The sequence below is a fragment of the Trichechus manatus genome, unplaced genomic scaffold (genome assembly GCF_000243295.1).
Source record: "Trichechus manatus latirostris isolate Lorelei unplaced genomic scaffold, TriManLat1.0 scaffold00016, whole genome shotgun sequence".
Taxonomy (NCBI): Eukaryota; Metazoa; Chordata; class Mammalia; order Sirenia; family Trichechidae; genus Trichechus; species Trichechus manatus.
Genome location: NW_004443952.1, coordinates 9,234,192 through 9,254,783, shown reverse-complemented (window position 1 = coordinate 9,254,783; position 20,592 = coordinate 9,234,192). Strand labels below are relative to the sequence as shown.

Here is a 20,592-nt window from a genome sequence, read left to right as displayed (position 1 = left end):
AGATTTGAATTCCCTATCAGGTAGTTCTAGTGCATTTTCTTCCAGAGGAGAGTCATCTGGTGTTTTATGTTGGATGCCTGCTGGAACCATCCTGTCCTGTTTTTGTAAATGTTTTGTTATTGTCTGCTGTCTTCGGGGCATTCAGTAGTTATTTTTCTCATTTATTGATTGTAGATTAGTTTGTTTCATCCCTTTTTTAAAAAAAAAAATTTGACTATGTCTGAGCAGGCGGACTGTGTGTTCTTTGTTGTTTGCTCATCTGTGGACACAATACTTTTTGCCTCCTTCTTCAACTGGCAGGGTCAGTCCCTCAGATATGGTATGGCAGGGCAGGGCTAGCTGAAAAGGAGTTACTGGATGGGTTGTTTGTGGCACTTACTACAGCCACCAGAGCAGGTCGGTAAGCAGTACAGGGCAGGTTCTGGTAGGCCATGCCTGTGCTGCTTGGTGGTGTGATGTCAAGCGCACGGTGCAGGTAGGCAGGATGCAGCAGGGAGATTGTTAAGTGTGGAGCTAAGATGGATATGGGAGAGAGGAGAGAGGAACAGGAGCCAAAAACATACAAGCAAACAAAAATGAATGCTAGCAGAGCTTACCGTTGGAGTGGAGAGACGAGAGACTGTGAAATGGAGAAAAACAGAAAGGGGAGGAGGAAGAAAAGAAAAGAATGAATAAATAAGTATCAGAAAGGTTAAAGAACCACAGAGTTCCCGGGGATCCCACCGGTGCAGCTATGAGGTCTGGGGAAGTCGCTCTCAGGTGTTGCAGTACAGCCTGGCTAGAAGGCGTAGAGGTATACGTCGCCAGGTATTCAGGGAACAGAAAGAGAAGGAAGATATAGAGAGACGAGAAACTGAGCAATGAAGAAAGACAAAAAGGGAAAAAGAGGAAAAAGAAAACAAAACAAATTAAAAATAAAACAAGAAAGGACCTCAAAGAAACAGAAAAAAAAAAAAAAGTAAAACGAAATGCTCTCAGGGATCCCTCTGCACGTTTGTGGAAGCCGAGGGGCAGTCTCCCTGGCATGCAGCTCAGCCTGGCCAGAAAGGGCTCCCAACTCAGGAAAAGGAAAAGAAAACAAACAAACAATTCAAAACAAACAAACGAACAAAAGCTCCGGGATCCCACCAGCGCAGCAGCCCAAACCAGGAAGCAGCTCCACACTCGAACGGAGCTCCGCAGCCCCTCAGGAAAAAGCAAAGATAGCACATGGAGGCAGGTACTTGAGCGAGGGGTGGAGGAGGTGGCGAGAGGCAAGTAAGAAATCAAAAGAAGCAGAAAAGAAAAGCAACACTAGCAGCCAACAAATCGCAGTCCGAGAGCCAGCTACTGCAGGCTGGTGTTTCTGGACAAAAGACTGTGTCTGTGGGAAGCAGAGGGGGCCGAGTGTGGGTGAAGAAGGGTAGAGAGTGGGAAAGCATATATCACAAATTACCGGAGCTCTGCAGTCCCTTAGGAAGAAGCAAAGATGGTGCACGGAGCGAGGCACTCGAGTGAAAGGAGGGGGAGGTGAGGAGAGGCAAGGAAGAAATAAAAAGAAGCAGAAAAAAAGCAACACCAGCAGCCAACAAATGGCACTCAGAGAGCCACCCGTTCAGGTGCGTGGAATCCAAGCATCCGCTGTTTCCTGGTCAAGAGACTGTGGCCGCGGGAAGCAGAGGAGGCCCAGTCGGGGTGAAGAAGGGTGGGGGGTGGGAAAGGGTATATTGTAAATTACCAGTTGTTTTGTCTCCCGCTGGAAGCTCCGTGAGGCTGCTTTCTCGTACCCCCTGTTTGCTGGTCTCCGATAGGAGTCCAAGATTGCGGATCCACGCTGCGTTAGCTGGTAGGGGGCCTCTGCATGAATCTCTCCTCGCTCTCCATTCTCTGTCAGTTTTCTCACTCCATTTGGTGCTTGGCTGAGTTCTTTATCTCTTCATTTGATGTTTTAGGGTTTCAGGATTGTTGTATTCTCCGTTCGGCTTAGTTTTTCGGATCTTTGCTGTGGAGGGACGGCGTGGTGCTTCTGCCTAGAGCGCCTTTTTACTGAAACTTAAAAGACTAATTTATTTCTTGATATCACCTTGAGTTCCTCTTTGTATGGAAGTTCTAAACCTGTTCCCTTTATTCTCCCCTTATGTTTTGACGTGGTCATCGGTTACAGATTAATGTCTCTGGTTCCCTATTTTCCATCTTTTAGCTTTATTTTATTTTTGAGAGTTCTTTATCTGGGTTGGTATCTGTCTGATGTTGTCATGTGTTTTAATCTCAAGTTGTTGTCTGGTGTGTTATTAGTTTTCTGTTCAAAGGACTGCCTGTAATACTTCTTGTAAAGTTGGTCTGGTTTTTACAAATTCCTTTAATTTCTGCTTATCTGGAAATGTCCTTATTTCACCATTATATCTGAGGGATAATTTTGCTGGATATATAATTCTTGGTTGGCAGGTTTTTTTTTTCTTTCAAGGTTTTATATATATTATTCCATGATCTTCTTGCCTAAATGGTTTCTGCCGAGTAATCAGAACTTAGTCTTACCGATGCCCCTTTGTAGGCGATCTTTCTTTTTTCCTGAGCTGTTTTCGGGATTCTTTGTGTTTGGTTTTGGAAAGTTTGATTATGATATGTCTCGGTGTTCTTCTCTTGGGATCTATCCTGTATGGTGTTCATTGTGCTTCTTGTATGGTTATCTTCTTGTCTTTCATGATATTAGGGAAGTTTTCTGTCAACATATCTTCCACAATTGTCTTTGGGCTTTTTGTTGACTCCTCCCCTTCTGGGATTCTGATCACTCATAAGTTATTCCTCTTAATGGTTTCCTACATAATTCTTAGGTGTTATTGTGGAGGTGTCTATTTCTCTTCATTTTTCTTCATTCTTTTTTCAATCGTTCCTTGAACAGATTAGTGTCAAGGGATTGGTCTTCTACCCACTGCTTCTGTCTTCCATAGTTTCGATTCTACTCCTATGACTTTCCACTTAGTTGCTAGTTTCTGCAATTTTCTTGTTAAGCTTCTGGATTTCTAGTTGCTACTTCTGTATTGTTTCCAATTGTCTATTTATTTTGCCATTTTGTTCTTGTATTGTTTTCCTGAATTATTCTAGTGATTTGTCTGTGCATTGCTTGGTTTTGTCTGTGTTCTCCATAGTTTTGTCTGTGTTTTCCTTGATTCCTTTGAGAACACTATACATAAGCCTTTTGAATTCCTTACCAGGAAGCTCCATTACTTTTCTTCCTCAGGGAGGATTTCTGGTTCTTTATTAGGGTTCATCTTGCCCCGCTTTTTTAGGTGCTTTGCTACTGTCTCTTGTCTCTGGGTCATTAATGGGTTATTGTATTTGTTTGTTATTTGTATAATTGTTTCTGGGTCCTGTTTTTGGTTTTTTGGTTTTGTTTTATTTTGGTGATTCCTGGCAGGTATGGCTGGAGTGGTGCTATGTTCACTGGACTGGCCATGCCAGAGCCCTCCTTACCTGTCTTTGGATGGGTGTAGTGGCGGGTAGGTGTGAAAGCTCAGGTCTCTGTTTACTGATGTTGCAGCATAGCTAAGGGTGGGTTGGTTTGGCTTTGCCCTCCATCTGTCTTCAGTTTGGTCACTCAGGAGTGGGGAGTGATGCACTCTGTGCAGGTGGAGCGGCTAATGTGGTGGGTGTGGTGGGCAAGTGGGAGCATGTTCCTCTCCTCTCGCTGGTTGGGGGAGGAGGTATGGGTGGTAGAGTGGGGGTGGCATGGGAATGTTCACGTAGTTGCTCTACCTCCACCTTCTCCTGAGCAGGGGGAGGGAGGAAGGAACGGCAGGCGGATGTTTACTCAGTCTCGTTGCATCTGTCTGTTGGTGGTGGGAAGAGGGAAGAAGGTACAGCAAGTGGGTATGCACGCACTCTTCTTCTGCCCTGTGCTGGCAGAGGGAGGGAGGAAAGGGCCTCAGGGGGGATGCACACGTAGTCTTAGCTCCTCTGCCCCTTGCTGGGTGAGATAAAGAATGGATTCAGTCCTGGCAGATGCACATACAATGGTGTTGCCTCTCATTAGGCGAGGGGAGGAAGGAAGAGGCTGTGGTGGAGGCATGTTGCGGCATGATAGATCACTTTGGGGCGTGTCCTTTCTGGCCATGATCTTGTAACTACCACGCAAGTGATTGGGAGAGACTGTGTGATAGGGTAATTATGGACCATTAAAGGGATTGATCAGTTTTGCCATCCCACTGGGCTTGAAATGAGCCATCCCAGAGGTGGAAAAGAGAGAACCCCAGTATTACCGAGCAAGAACAACCAGAAGCCAACATGTCCTTCGGACCTGGGATTTGTGTGCTGAGAAGCTCCTGGAAGCAGGAGACTGAGAGAGCGAGCTGTAACCCCGAAAGCAGTAAAACGTGGTGGCAGGAGAGACCTGGCAGCAGAGACCTGGCAGCAGGAGACGGCCCTGTGGGCTTCTTACTCGTGGAGAGAGAATGCTGAGTGCCTCTGAGGAGAGGCCTGGGGCCAAGCAGAGGCATGCCTATGATGAGCACAGCTGGGAAGAAGCTGTCCTGATGGAAGAAGTATATCCTGAGTGTTCCTGAGCCTGAATTGTAACTGTTGTTTCCCTAATAAACCCCATAATCATGAATATTGTCTATGAGTTCTGTGTGGCCATTGCAATGAATTATTGAACCCAGCAGAGACGTAGAGAGTACCATGGATGGTTGGTGTCAGAATTGGTAAAGATGGTGGGGAGAAAGGAAGCATGTTTGACCTCTGCCTCATAGGAATCAGCCTTGGGCTGTTGATCTTGATTCTCCTTTCCCCTTGTGAAGTTACAGGAGGTTAGATGCTGTCCCCATGTCATTTTTACACACACTTAGGCACATCTTCCCTGCCTTGCGGTAGGCAGGATAAGGGGTGGTCGCTCCTCCAACACCTTGATTTTGACCTTTTAAGACCCTGAAGAGAGTTTCCAGCAAGCCGCCTGAATTTCTGACCTATAGAACTGTGAGATAATAGATGAATGTTGTTTTGAGATGGTGTTTGTGGTAATTTATTATGCAGCAATAGAAAACTAATGTATCATGTCTTCTTCTTCCTTGATTTACTCCCTCATTAGAGCACATTTTCCAGTAATTTCCTAGAAAGAATCCATGGAAGCTGTTTTGAGACATTGAATGCTTGAAAATGTCTTTAATTCTAACATCTAACTTGATCAATAGTTTGGATGTAGAATTTCCAAATTATAAATACTTTTCCCTCAGATTTTTTGAAGGTATGGCTATGTATCTCTTAACTTTCAGTATCGCTGTTAAGTAATCTGATGCCATTCTGATTCCTGATCCTTTATATGTGGCTTGCTTTCTCTCTCTAGAAGCTTTTAAAATCCTGTATCTCTGGTTTTCAGAAATGTTATGATGTGATTTAGTATGGGTCATTTCTTATATCGTTGTTCTAGTTATTCAATGGGCACCTTCAATCTGGAAATAAATGTCCTTCAGTATTTTATAGCATTTCTTTGATAAAAATTTACACTCCATTTTGATGGTTCTCTCTTTCTGGACCTATCATGAGACAAATGCTACATTTCTTAGATCCTCTAATTTTCTTACCTTTTCTCTACGAGATTTTTCACTTTATTTTCTAGCGCTTCTATTAAATTTTCCATTGTGTTCATATTTTAATTTCTTGTTTCTCTGAATTTTTAAAAACATCCTGTTTATATTTCAAGGATGTGATATATTTTCTTATCTCACTGAGAGTATTTTTGAAGTTTTCTTTTGTTTCTGCATTTTCCTTGCTATGTTCTCTTTCATTCACGTTAGACAGTTTCTTTAAATATGTGGTGATCCCTGGCTGTCCATTCATATTTAATACTTAAGTACTAAAAATGCAAATTGGAATGCTTAAGTGCAGGGTAAGGCTGGTCTGGTGAGGCCATGTAAGATGGCTTCAATGAAGATGAAGAACCTAGGGAGATTCCCCTATAATGTGCATAACAGTAATAATGGTGATACAACCGACCTTTTTGAGTACTTACTATGTGCCAAGCACTGTTCTAAGCCCTTTACATTAATCAACTTATTTAATTCTCACAACATTCTTATGAAGTAGGTATTGTTATTATTCCTGTTTTACATATGAGGTAACTAAGGCAAAGAGGCTATGTTACTTGCCCTAAAAACACACCTTTATTTAGTCAGTGTGCAAGCCAGGTTTGGCTGCAGAGCCCAGGCTTACAACTGTTATTCTATTTCTCTTGGGCCTGTCAGTTTTCCAGTGTCTTCTGATATCCTGTCTGGGGAGGCTGCTGAGCAGGGAAAAGGGGAAAATGTCTTGCTGTTTAAGATCTAGATTTTCACTTAATTTCCATCTCAGAATGTGCTTTATGTTTCTAAGACCTGAACCTCTATGGTTCAGCTTCTCCAGAAATAAAACCTCCAATCTTCTGCTAGGAGAGATGAGGGATAGTCACCTTCCTGTGCCTGATGGGGTAGAGGATCTGAGAAGTGCTCCTTTGAAAGAATTTTAATCAATCTTTCCATTTCAGCTCTGTCCTATAAGCCCTGCTTCAGAAGTATCTGTTCCCTCCAATTCATAAAACTTTTTAGAGTTTTGTGGCACAAATTAGCATGCATCTTATTGGCTTATCCTGTTGTAGGCATAGTTTCCAGCTTTCTCTTGACTGTATAGAACAAAATTTCCCAAACTTTCTCATTTCTTGCACCCTTAAGAGTCTCAGTAATTTTTTTTCCATTGTGACCCTAGGCCAGAAGAGTTCAGCCAGTTCCATTTATGTCATGGATTGAATTGTGTCCCCCAAAAATATGTATGTCAACTTGACTAGGCCATGATTCCCAGTATCGTGTGGTTGTCCACCATTTCGTAATCTGATGTGATTATTGTATGTGTTGTAAATGCTAACGTCTATGATATTAATGAAGGAGCCCTGGTGACACAGTGGCTAAAGGGATCATCTGCTAACCAAAAGGTTGGTCGTTCGAAACCACCAGTGGCTCCACAGGAGAAAGATGTGACCGTCTGCTTCAACAGAGATTTACAGTCTATGGTGTTGCTATGAGTTGGAATCAACTTGATGGCAGTGGCAGTGGGGATGATGTTAATGAGGCCGGATTAGAGGCAGTTATGTTAAGGAAGCAGAAGGAAATCTACAGGATTAGGTTGTATCTTCAGTCATTCTCTTTTGAGATATAAAAGATAGAAGTGAGCAGAGAAGAGACGGACCTCCTAGCATCATGAGAGTAGAGCTGGGAGCAGAGCACGCCCTTTGGACCCAGCCTTCCTGCGGTGAGAAGCTCCTAGACCAGGGGAAGATTGATGACAAGGACCTTCCGCAGAGCCAGCAGGGAGAGAAAGCCTTCCCTGGAGCTGGCTCCCTGAATTTGGACTTCTAGCCTCCTAGACTGTGAGCGAATACATTTCTGTTTGTTAAATCCATCCACTTATGGTATTTCTGTTATAGCGGCACTAGATAACTAAGACAGTTTATTAAGTAGTTGTGTCCAAAAAACTTATTATTTATGACCTAAAAACTTCGTAGCCATTCAAAATCTCTTTCTTTGATGAATTTTCATACCATGCCATCTTATAGGGTGCTGACGAGTCAATAAATTGGCTTCTCATGAGTTAGCTGTTTATCTCTAGTCTAATCAGCTGAAGTCCCAAAAGAATAGGACCACTGATATACAGGGACTGCTTTAGGCTATATTAAGAGCATAGGTTCTCAGCATGTCAAGCATTCTGAGGCTCAGATCATTCAATATAATTGACAGTGGAAGAAGTTCCTTTAAAGTGATGGAATGCTTCATTCTATATTCAAGGTACTCCCTTTCTTGATACCAAAGTACCTCTAGATTCTATAGTCTAGAGTCAGATGTTTCGCTGGAAGTTTGTTTAGTGAGCATGGAATCAGAGCAAAGGGATGTGGATAGCTATGGTGTTACATGTTTCCAGGACATGGTGAGGCTTTTGAAATCAGCTTTGCCCTACAATAAAGATCATTTCTCTAATGATTAGATTGGTAAGGTATTCCAGATACACTCCTTGGTTCTATCATAACTGTGGATTTATTTTGCACCCTTGATAAAAGACTGCTCTTAAATGATGTTGTACTTTGGATACAATAAAGACTAATAGATAACCTGGAGAATATAGTGGCTCAGATTGCAGAAGGGGAAGCTTGGGAGAGCTTCCACTATCTTCACAAGCACTTCGTCACTTATACTAATGCAATAAATATTGAATATTACCTACAAGTGATACAGACTGCTAACTCTACCTAACACCTGGTATTTTGCCCTAGAATCTCTGCCCTCTTACCAGGCAGGGATTGTTGAGTGTGTCATCAACCTGATTTCCAGGATACACATTCCTACTTAGTGGATATTTGCTCACAGCATAGAAGATCAAATCTTTCCTCAAAGGGAACTGCAGTTACCTGTCAAGAAGAAAAGCATGTAGCTCTCTCTCTCTCTCAGGATTACTACAAATTCAGATATCTCCTCCTACTCACCTCTAACTCATTAGACCAGTTCAGGAAGGTGAGGATATTCATAAAGGTGAACTCCTGGTTTCAAACTTCATCTCAATATAGAGCTACAAAGAGTGGAAGACGTTCCATTCATAGATTCAATAATATCTTTTGTCCATGTCTGCATTCTAAGGATTCAGTAGCTAGAGTTATAAGCTAGGCTTTAAAGTATGCCATGATGATCTTAGTTTAGTACCTTCCTAGCATTGAATCAGTTATTTAAAAGTGGCTGGGTCTTAAAGAGTTTCCTGCATCAGACACATTCTGTTGAAAATTAGCCTTCCTCCATGAATTCTTAGGCCTTTGTATAGAGCCCCAAGTATCAGCCTAGATTCCCCATATTTTCAACCCAATTTTAATTCAGGGGCTTGTTACTCTTTCTTGTCACTGGGCATTGACCAGAGCCTCCCCCAGCAGATCCTTCTAACTTCAAATCTCAGGGAGAAGGAGGTTGGACACTGATATGTTTTCTCTCAATTCCCTGGGTTCCTTATGCAAATAGGTACTCAGTGGGTCTAGAACTCTCCATTCCCAAAGAAGCCTTAATTAAGCCATATAAAATAAAAAGTCCTGTGATCTCTATCCAAAATTACGGGTGCCAATTTACTTGCTCTACATTTATACAACTTAGATGACCTCTTAAATGACCTGTGGTAGGTACAAATTCAAGTGGGAATGTTTCACTACTTCCCTATTATTTACATCTGTGTTCCCAGGCATAGTTGACTGATTCGAAGATTGAAACATTTTACCAGAGCCATCTGTTATGGATTGAACTGTGTTCCCCAAATATATGTGTTGTAAATTCTAACCCCTATACCTGTGGTTATAATCCCCTTTGGGGATGGATTTTTCTTTATTATGGAGACAGTGTTAGTGTAGGCTATGTCTTGACTCAATTTCCTTTGAGATATAAAAGGAGCCGATTAAGGAAGGCAGAGATAGCGTTCCTGAGGACGTGTTCCGAGGAAAAAGTCTGCAGCCAGGGAGGCGCCCATACTCGGGGTGACGGAAAAGACTGAGACTCAAAGCACCCTAGTTCAGGGCCTGCCGAGGAGCCGGACAGCCCTGTTCATAGTCCCTGACGCATCACTCAAATGACCACCCTGCCAAACCAGGGCTAGCAAGGGAACTCTGAGCCACGGTTAGGAACCCTCAGGAAAGGCCTGCGTAGAGGCTGACGCGATCAGTAAACCAAACGCTGGTGGGAAACCAATTGTCACCGCAGTGCTGTGTGAGAGGGGTGGGGCCAAGTTGCCTCTCAAAGCGCTTGCGCAGACAGCTGGTTTCCAGGAGCCAAGCTGGGAAAGACGCGAAACTAGCGCCAGGGGCCGCGGAGATCTATTGCGTGCGCAGGCGCACTCAGCGATCTTCCTCCTCGTATAGCGCCCATTCCCCGCAGGCCTGGGGGTGGGGCCTCAAGGGGGGCGGTGTTAGGGGAGAGGCTAAATGCAGAGAGAAGGTTCGCCTCTCGCTAAGCCTTCACAGCCACCGCGGTGGTCGCTGAAACTGCCTCTTACCTGCGGGAGTCATGCTACCCAACACCGGGTAAGGGGATGGGGGCGCCACGGGGAGACAGAGACCTGGCCAGGCGGAGCGCACGGTTTGGTGGGTGGTGGAGTAGAGTGGCTGGGTGGGCCTGGCTTGGGCGGCGGGAGGGTAAATGAAGCCATTGCAGCGTCGAGGTGCACTTCGGAACGCAGGTCCGTGTCGGACGCGGAGTACCTACAATCTGCAGTAACCGGTGAAAAGTAACCCAAAGTTAGGTACTGCAGGGTAGCATCCCGTTATTTTGTTATTCCAGAATTGTGCACGCATAACAAATGGAGAGTCACTAAGTTTCACAAGCTGTTCCCCGTTGCCTTTCACTTAGAATTTGCAGTCTGTCAGCGGTGCTCCCAGGGAGGGATGGAGGCGTCTAGCTTAATGAATGCAAATTCTAGGTGAAAGGTCATGGGGAACAGCTCCTGAACCTCAGTGAGTCTCCACTGGTTCCGTACGCACAATTCTGGAATAATAAATTAACAGCATGTTTAAAAAGTGATTTTCAAATTAGTACGAAATTGAAGTAATCATGAAGTATGTGTATCTTGAGCTGAGTGACATATCCATTCTGTAATTTGTTTGAAACATACAGCTACGCGGCCAAAAGACTTGAACAGTTTACAAGGGTGAGATAAATAAAAAGTGAGTCTCTCTGTTCTTAACATCCAGACCCTCCAGTTACTTTCTCTTAGGTTTCCACGTATTCCATGCATTAATAAATATATTTTGTACATACCGTGAACACACACATCATCTTAAAAAATACTAGCAGACTCCATTCTGGGCCTTGCTATTTTTACTTAATATGTCTGGAACATACTTTTTCAGTATCTGTAGATCTTCCATCTCCTTTTTTAATGGTTGCATATTACATGTATGTACCATAATTTATTTAACCAGTGCTGTTGGATGCCAGATAATTTCCAGTTTTTTGTTACTCCATCTTTGCTACAATGACTAACGTTATAATCATCTGTTTTCACCTCTGTGAGTGTATCTGTAGGATAAATTCCTGGAAGTGAAATCGCTAGATCAAAGAGTAGATGCACTTTAAATCTTGATGGATATTGCCAGATGACCCTCCAAAGAGGTTGCACACTCAAAAAGATGAATGAGATTTCTTAATCCAACACATAGGCAAACACCAAAATGTTTGATAATAAAGTCTAATTAGAGAAGGAAAAAAAAAAAAAGACACCTCATTATCGTAGTTAAAACTTGCATTTATTTCATCACAATTGAGACTGATGATGTTTTTATGTGTTTAAAGCAGTGGATCTCAAGTAGAGGCAATGTTGCCCTCCAGAGGACAGTTGGCAATGTCTGGGGAGATTTTTGATTGTGACAATTAAAAGGGGTACTACTGGTGTCTACTGGGTAGAGTCCAGGGATGCTGATTATTAACATCTTACAAAGCATGGAACAGCCACCTACAAGAAAGGATTATCTGGTCCAAAATATCAGTATTGCCAAGATTGAGAAACCCTGGCTTAAAGCTATTTGTGTATCTTTTTCTTTTCCTGGTTTAAACAATTAGATTTCGATTGATTGTTTAGAATCCTGTATATTTAAACAATGAGTCTTTTATCAGATGTTACAAATATTTTTCTAAGTTCTTTTTATTTGTCTCTTGACTTTCACTATGTTATTTGCAGAAACGTTGGTTTTTATGAAGTCAGATTTATCGTTTTAAGGCTTTTGAGTTTTTGTAACAAGCCTGTAAGCCATGTTAAAGTAAGATTTTTTTTTTTTAATTGGTAAGTATTCCTCTAGTATTTTATTTATTTATTACACTTAGATTTTTTTAAAAATCTACCTGAGATTTATTTTGGTATAAGAAGTTAGGAAAGCCACTTCATTCTGGTTCAGATGACTGTCCAGTTGTCCTAGTACTGTTGACTGAATAGTTAATCTCTCTCTTTTGTTTGCAATTCCACTTTTCTGATAACCAAATTCTTGTATGTTTAGGGGTCTATTTCTAGAGAATTTTAGTAAATAGAAGTGTTGATTAATACTACATTAGCAAGTTTTAGCCGTCTTCCAATGGTGCTGAGAATTTTGGAACTTTTAGGTGCTGTGGCCTTTTATTCTCCGGTTCTAAACCTTTTGATCTGGAAGCACTTCTTTTTTTTTTTAGAAGCATTTTTTAGTACAGATCTTGGCTGCAGTTTAAGAGGAGAAGCTGCTGGTGCCTTTCTGCCAATGCCTGGGACTCTGAGTGAGGAGGAGAATGCCCTTTTGTCTACTGGGAGTCAGTCCAGCTGTACCAAGAGTTTTTTAAAACAATACTTTGGACATTTTCATTTAAATACTAATATTTTAAATATCACTTTAATGCTCTAGGTATAGTACCTTTTGTATAAAAAAGAAGGGAAAATTACAAACACGCACACACACATACAGATGTATAAAATACGTATTGTACATGTGTGTATTTGCATATTTTTGAAAAAAGAAATAAAAAAGGATAAACTAGAAATTACTGAACTGTTTACCTTACAGGTAAAGAGGAAACTTCCCTGAGTGTACCTTTTTATAAGATATATATATATGTGTTTTACAACATCCCTCGATAAAGACGAGGGGAAAGAGAAAAACTAAAATTGAGTGCCAACATAAATAAATGAACTATTTCAAATTTATCACATAAACATACAGAGAAAAAGAGCTAATTCAAGTGATTTTTTCAACATAGTAATTTGACTGTACAGCTTCAGAGGGATTTATTCTGAAGACAAAAAGAACTGAAAAGAAATCTTGAACTTAGTAGATTATTGGTTATGGTATGAATGTAATAATTCCAGTACTATTGTGAGTGGCACAGTGGTTAAGAACTCGGCTGCTAACCAAAAGTTCAGCAGTTCAAATCCACCAGCTGCTCCTTGGAAACCCTATGGGGCAGTTCTGTTCTGTCCTGTAGGGTCACTATGAGTTGGAATCAGCTTGATGGCAATGGGTTTTTTGTTTGTTTGTTTTTTAATACTATAGGGCAAATGAATGAATATACTGATGTTGTTAGAAACCAGGATTTTCACTGTGAAAGAAGTGATGTAAAATATGGAATGAGGGAGGAAATGGAAGAGGCCTGTGGTATTGGATTGGAATTGGAGAGTGCCAAAACACATGAACAAAAACTAGCAGAGCTGAAATGAGGAATAGACATTCCAACAACTGTAGCTGGAGATTTTAGTATTCCTCTTTGAATAATAAATAGAGCAATGACGAGTGGAGAAATAAATTATGGTACATACACAATGGAATCCTACGCAATGATAAAGAACAATGATGGATCAGTGAAACATCTCACAACCTGGATAAATCTGAAGGCATTATGCTGAGTGAAATTAGTTTCAGAAGGATAAATATTGTGTAAGACCACTATTATAAGAACTCAAGAAAAGGTTTAAACACAGAAGAAAACATTCTTTGATGGTTACAAGGATGGGGAGGGAGAGGAGAATTCACTAACTAGATAGTAGACAAGAATCATCTTAGGTGAAGGGAAGGACAACACAGTACAGGGGAAGTCAGCACAACTAGGCCAAAGCAAAAGCTAAGAAGTTTCTTGAACACAACCAAACACTTTAAGGGACAGAGTAGCTGGGGCTGGGGTCTGGGGACCATGGTTTCGGGGGACATCTATGTCAATTGGCGTAACAAAGTTTATTAAGAAAATGTTTTGCATCCCACTTTGGTGAGTAACGTCTGGGGTCTTAAGAGCTTGCGAGTGGCCATCTAAGATGCATCAATTGGTCCCAGTCCACTTGGAGCAAAGGAGAATGAACACCAAAGATACAAGGAAAATACTAGCCCAGGAGACAAAAGGGCCACGGAAACCAGAGACTCCATCAGCCTGAAACCAGAAGAACTAGATGGTGCCTGGCTACTATCAATGACTACCCTGACAGGGAATACAGCAGAGAGTCTCTGACAGAGTGGGAGAAAAGTGTGGAGCAGAACTCAAATTCATGTAAAGAAACCAGACTTAATAGTCTGACTGAGACTGGAGGAAACCCCGAAGCCATGGCCCTGGACTCTGTTAACCCAGAACTAAAACCATTCCTGAAGCCCACTTTCAGACAAAGATTAGACTGGACTATAAACCATAAAATAATAGTCGTAAAGAGTGTGCTTCTTAGTTCAGGCAGGTACACAAGACCAAATGGGTGGCTCCTGTCCGGAGACAGGATGAGAAGGCAGGAAGGGACAGGAACTGGTTGAATGGACACAAACGCGAGGTGGAAAGGAGGAGTGTGCTGTCACATTATACGGATTGCAACTAATGTCATATAACAATATGTGTATAAATTTTGTATGAGAAATTAACTTGAGTTGTAAACTTTCACCTAAAGCACAATAAAAAAAATTAATAGAACAAGTAGACAGCAAAATCAATAAGGATATAAAAGACTTGAACAATACTGCCAACCAACTTACTTAATAGACATTCTAGGACAATTTATTCAGCAACAGCAGAATACACATTCTTTTCAAGCACACATGGAACATTCACCAGGATAGGCCATATGCTGAGCCATAAAACAAATCTTAATAAATTTAAAAGGACTGAAATCATACAGGAAATGTCCTCCAACCCCAATGGAATTAAACACAAAATTAGTTATAGAAAATTTAATTAAATTAAAATATCCCAATAAAAAAATATCTGAGAATCCTCAAGTATGTGGAAATTAAATGACACATTTCTAAATAATAGCCATGGGTCAAAGAAGCTGTCACAAGGGAAATTAGAAAATATCTTGAATTGAATGAACATGAGAAAACAACATATCAAAAGTTGTGAGATAGCTAAAGCAGTACTTAGAGATAAGTTTATAGCTTCAAATGCTTATATTAGAAAAGAAGGTCTAAAATCAATCATCTAAGCTAGAAAAGGAGGAGCAGATTAAATGCAAGGTAAGTAGAAGGAAGGAAATAAAGATGAGAAGAAAGCAATGAAAGAAAATGGCCAAACAATAGAGAAATTCAATGAATCTAAAAGTTGGTTTTATGAAAAGATCAGTAAACTTGATAAATCTCTACCTTGTGCTGCCCAATATGGTACCCATTAGCCACATGTGACTAGTTAAATTAAAATTAATTAAACAAAATTCAAAATTGAGTGCCTCAGACACACTAACTACATTTCATAGCTCAGTAGCCACATGTGGCTGGTGGCTCCTGCTCCAGCATTGGGCAGTGCATATAGGGAGCATTTCCATCATCGCAGAAAGTTCTATGGGACAATTCTGCTCTAAACAACTTGATCAGGAAAGAAAGAGAGAAGGTGCAAATTGATATTAGGAATGGAAGAGGGAACCTCACTGTAAACCCTGCAGTCATTAAAAGGATAATAAAGGAACATTATAATCGTGCCAACAAATTTGACAGAGTAGATGCAATAGACAAATTCCTAGAAAGACACAAATTACCAAAATTGACTCTAAAAAGAAAGACGTTTGAATTGACCTATGTCAAGTAAAGACAGTAAGTAATTAAAAATCTTCCACCAAAGAAAACTCCAGGCCCAGGTAGCTTCACTGGTGAATTTTCTAACAAAAATCTAGGGAAGAAATAATGCCAGTCCTATACAAACTTTATCAGAAAAGAGAAAGGAAACACCGCCCAATCATTTTATGATGCCAGTATTATTAACAACAACAGCAAACTATTCATTTTTTTCCATGCTTTTTTGTGTTTGCTATATTTCACCAAAAGCTGTCCTCGCCTCTCTTGTTTCTTCCCACTTCTCCATTCTCCTTCCTTCTTACCAAACCAGTCCTTATTTTAAAACCTGCTGCTCCCACTGTTTTAGTCAGCTACTGCTGCTATAACAGAAATACCACAAGTGGATGGCTTTAACAAAGAGTTTATTTTCTCACAGTCCCGTAGCCTAGAAGTCAGAATTCAGGGTGCCGACTCTGTTGGCTCTGGAGGAAGGTCCTTGTGATGCATCCCTTGGTCTGGTAGCATCTCAGCGCAGGAACCTCAGGTCCAAAGGATGCGCTCTGCTCCTGGCACTGTTTCTTGGTGGTGTGAGGTCCCCCTCACTGCTGGATTCCCTTTCTTTTTATCTCTTGTAAGATAAAAGGTGGTGCAGGCCACACCCCAGGGACACTCCTTTTACATTGGATCAGGGATGTGACCTTAGTAAGGGTATTACAATCCCACCCTAATCCTCTTTAACATAAAATTATGCACAAAATAGAGGACAACCATACAATACTGGGAATCATGGCCTAACCAAGTTGACACATATTTTTGGGGGACAGAATTCAATCCATGACACCCACTTTTACCTCTGACCTCTTTTTTCAGTTATGCAATCCTCTGGGTCTTGGCTTGAGCCTTATGTTCTTTGGTTAACAAGCCTGCTTGTCTATTACCCCTGTCTCACGGTACTATCCCCTTTTCTCTTTATCTGTCACTTTTGCTGACCTCTCTTCATCCTTTTGCTTTGGCAAGCTTTTTTATTTGCCTTTAGAAAGTAAACAAGAAAGTGGGTATTTCCCCCCTTATCTTACTTAATTTTAGATATTTCCTTCTCACCTGACAACTATGTAGAAAGTTTAAAGTTAGGTGGAAGGGCTTAAAGAATGAATGGGCACAGAAAACTCATCAGTACATTTGGATAAGAGAATCTTTGATAAATACCGAGTTCTTTACCAGCCTTCTAAGGGAACTGGCTTGTGACTTTTGTTTTTTTAAACAGCTTTATTGAGATATAATTCACACACCATACAATTCACCCATTAAATGTATATAATTCAGTGGTTTTTAGTATACTCATAGAGTTGTACAGCCTTCACCTTTTCGTCATCCCGTCCAAAAACTCCACAGCACTTAGCTGTCAACCTCCAGTCTTACTCCCTTACCCCTTATCATCTCCCAGCCCTAGACAACCACTAAATTTTCTGTTTCTATAGATTTGTCTATTTTGGACATTTTATATAAATAGAATCATACAAAGCTGGTCCTTTGTGACTGACTTCTTTATCTTAGCATAATGTTTTCAAGTTTCATCCATGATGTAACATCTATCAGTACTTTGTTTCTTTTTAATTTTGAGTAATATTCTGTTTTACATACCATACTTTAGTTTTGTCTATTCATAAGTTAATGAACATTTGAGTTGTTTCCATTCTTTGGCTGTTATAGAATAATGCTGCTGTGAACATTCATGTACAAGTTTTGTGTGGACATGTTTTCATTTCCCTTGGGTATATTCCTATGAGTGGAATTGCTAGGCCATATGGTAACTCTGTTTAATCTCTAAGCTTTTTTTTCCCCCTCCCAATTGATTTGTTTTTCCTTATTGTGGTAAAATTCTTATAACATTAAATTTACTGTTAATGGCATGTGGTGCCTTCGCAGTGTTGTGCTACTGTCACTACTGTCTTGTTCCAGAACATTTTCATCACCCTGTATGGTTTTTTAAAAGGCAGATTTATAGGTTTTGTCATGGGTCTACATGCATAGTGTGGTTTTAGACTGTACTTTGTAACAGTGCAAAGTGTGGGTAATTGATAACCAGTTTGCTATTTAATGTGCCCCTGGTTAAAATGCATTCACTTCTACTACACTAGTAATTCCTGCTGTGCTGTGTAGTTAAAAAATGTTTCTGCTGAAAAAATTAATTATGGCTAAAATATTTTCAGTTGATACAATATATCAGGATGAAAGGTCAAAAAAAACAGTGATGTTTTATGAAGCATAAGGCTAGTAAATAGCCTTTGGACTGTACCTTTTTCCCCTCTGGCAAAAAGAACACTCAGCCTTGGCTGTAGGTTATGAAGAAAAGTAGGCCTTAATTGTTTAAGTTCTTGTAAACATTTTTGCCCCATAATGAAATTTTTTCTTCAGAGTACGTAATAATGTGTCTCATACCGATGATGAGCATTCATTGAACAATTATTTGTTTTTGGATAATTTCTTTTAAGTGGTGTATATTCATTGGAGAAAATTTGAAAAATACTGAAGACTATAAAGAATATGATAAAACTTATTTCTAATCCTGCCACTCAAAAATAAGCCTTGTTAACACTTTTTCTGTGGGAAAAAAAATGTACATGTAGTTTATTTTATTAATTCCTCATTTCTCTTTGAGATTTACTTTGTGTGTGAGCAGATTTTGTTTACCAAATCACAGCATGGCTGGCCAGCTACATTTGTAATAAATAATTTTTACATCATTGTACAGTGGGAGTGCCGTGGAGTTATTAGCTATCAGATAGGTGGGAGTGGGGTTCAGGTAGCATTTCACCAAGGAGGGAACACTTATATTACGAAAATGTGCATGATTTCCTGATAAAAAACCAAAAACCAAACCTATTGTCAATGAGTTGATTCCAACTTATGTGATACTGGTTAGTAACTAAAACATTGACGTTTCTAATAAGGTCACATTTGTTCTGTTGTAGGAGGCTAGCAGGATGTACACTTTTTATCACAGGTGCAAGCCGTGGCATTGGCAAAGCTATTGCATTAAAAGCAGCAAAGGATGGAGCAAATATTGTCATTGCTGCGAAGACTGCCCAAGTACACCCTAAACTTCCAGGCACGATCTATACTGCTGCTGAAGAAAGTGAGTGAGTGTGACAATGCCATTTCATAAAATATATCACAGCAGTTTCAATATGTAGAGAATTCGCTGGAGAATTTAGTTATAGCTATATGAAAGCTACCCTAAAAATAATTTTATAATTAAGGAAATAAGCATGTATTCTTTGTCACTTTAGAGCGCTGTTTTTGAATCTTTTTCAGCGCTTTTGAGTGGTACAAGAGACTTCCCTTAAAAATCCTGTCTCCCAGGGCAGTGGTTCTTAGATGGGAGTGGAGGATGGGGGTGGAAGTGGAGAGGATAGACTCTGAGGATAGATGGTGTAAACACTTTGAAAAAGCTTTTCATGTTATTTATTCTCTGCACAATTTGTAAGTCCTTATTTTAATACTTTAAGCTCACAAGCATTTATTGAGTGCTTCTATTCAAGGCATTGTGCTAGGCTCCATGCCAGAAGAGAAGGCACCAAAAGAATGATTTTATGGTTTCAAAATTCAACTTCAGCTGATATTGCTAGTTTTGTTAGTTAACGTAATGGTGTTGTGGTTATATTAGAGAAATGCGTATGAACTATTTATGAGTGAAATGATTCTTGGAATTTGTTTTGAAGTACACCGGGAAAATAATGAAAAAGGTAGGGAGAGAGAAACTAAACAACTGGCAAAACATTAGCAATCGTTTAAGATAGGCGATGGATTCATGGTCCTAGTTCAGCATACTGTTCTTTATACTTCTGTACATTTTTTTGAAATTTTTCATAGTAAAAAGATTTTTTTAATTACTTTTCCTTTTTTTGCTTTTTAATAGAATTTTTTAAAAAGTTAGTGCCTTTTTTGTTGTTGTTCTTTTTTAATAGAGTTGTCCTGGCCAGTCTGAAACTGGATGAGCTAGTCATTCTGTCCTACTTTAAGGGTGGAGTCACGTGTGGTTATAAGACAGTTATTTCTGTTGATTTTGTGAAAATAGGGTACTTTGTTCCTTTTAACTGTTGCATCAGAATGAAAGGTTTAACAGTTGAATGCTATAATGCCTTTTGGTTTGCTTATCCTTTGTAGTTGAAGCAGCAGGAGGAAAGGCCTTGCCATGTGTTGTTGATGTGAGAGATGAACAGCAAATCAGAGATGCAGTGGAGAAAGCAGTCGAGAAATTTGGAGGTAGTGCCTTAATTCTGAAATCATTATTGAGTATTGGGTAAAATGTAAGTGTAACTATAACTATATAAGCCTTTTGTGTATCATTTCCCACAAGTATTCCCCAATCCATTTTAATCTGTTCCATTTCAGTTTAGAAATTTTAACCTGCCTCTCAAATTGGACTCATTTTTTTCTCTATTGTAGGTAAGTCAAATACAGTTTGCCAAATTCAACAAATGTTCATTCCTCTGGCCCAGATGTTTATTTTGCTAGTATACTTATCACCTTCTATCCCATAGTGAGAGAGAAGTTGCTAAATTCTGGATTTGCCCAAAGCATCCATTGATTGTCTCGGTCTTCACTAGCTTTATCTCCTGAGTTGGTTAGTTGGTTAATTCTGTACAGGTGGTATATATACCTATCAGTCCATCGTCTCACCCAGACCTAGACTCAATTTGCTCTGTTCACACCTGGCTGCTTCTTTAGCGAATATTTTCTTCCTTGTTTCTTAGGCACTAGCAGAGTACCTTGTATAGAGTAGCCACTCAGTGATCATTTTGTATTGTGGTTGAGCAACTCCTAGCTTTGTGGATTGAGAAGCATGTCCTGCATTTAAGAAATTCTTCTCACTGGTCTTTGTCACCTGTGAAGGCAGCCATCATTCTACTCATTACAGGTAGTCCCAGACTTACAACACATTTGAGTTATGAAGAACTGCCCTTATGCCCATCTTTTTTTTTCTTTTAATGATTTGTGTATTTTCTATCTGTGTGTATTAAAATATATCTGTAAGTTTATATGTAATCTTTCTAACCCCTAAAGACAAATAAAGATCGATTCTATAAAGATATTGATAATAAAAG

General features: G+C 40.1%; 1 protein-coding gene across 2 annotated transcripts in view; it reads left to right on the top strand.

Annotated features, from left to right (window-relative positions):
• The window catches only part of LOC101341306 (hydroxysteroid dehydrogenase-like protein 2), a 113,317-nt gene that overhangs the window by 42,563 nt on the left and 50,162 nt on the right, over positions 1-20,592 (top strand). Inside the window, exons 1-3 of one of the 2 annotated variants that reach the window (XM_004372158.2) lie at positions 9,916-10,039; positions 18,457-18,620; positions 19,652-19,750. In XM_004372158.2, coding sequence (XP_004372215.1) covers positions 10,023-10,039; positions 18,457-18,620; positions 19,652-19,750 — 280 coding nt within the window. In that variant the 5' untranslated portion in view covers positions 9,916-10,022. Of the gene's footprint in view, positions 1-9,915; positions 10,040-18,456; positions 18,621-19,651; positions 19,751-20,592 lie in introns of those variants that run through there. The other variant, XM_023727385.1, reaches the window with a different exon arrangement.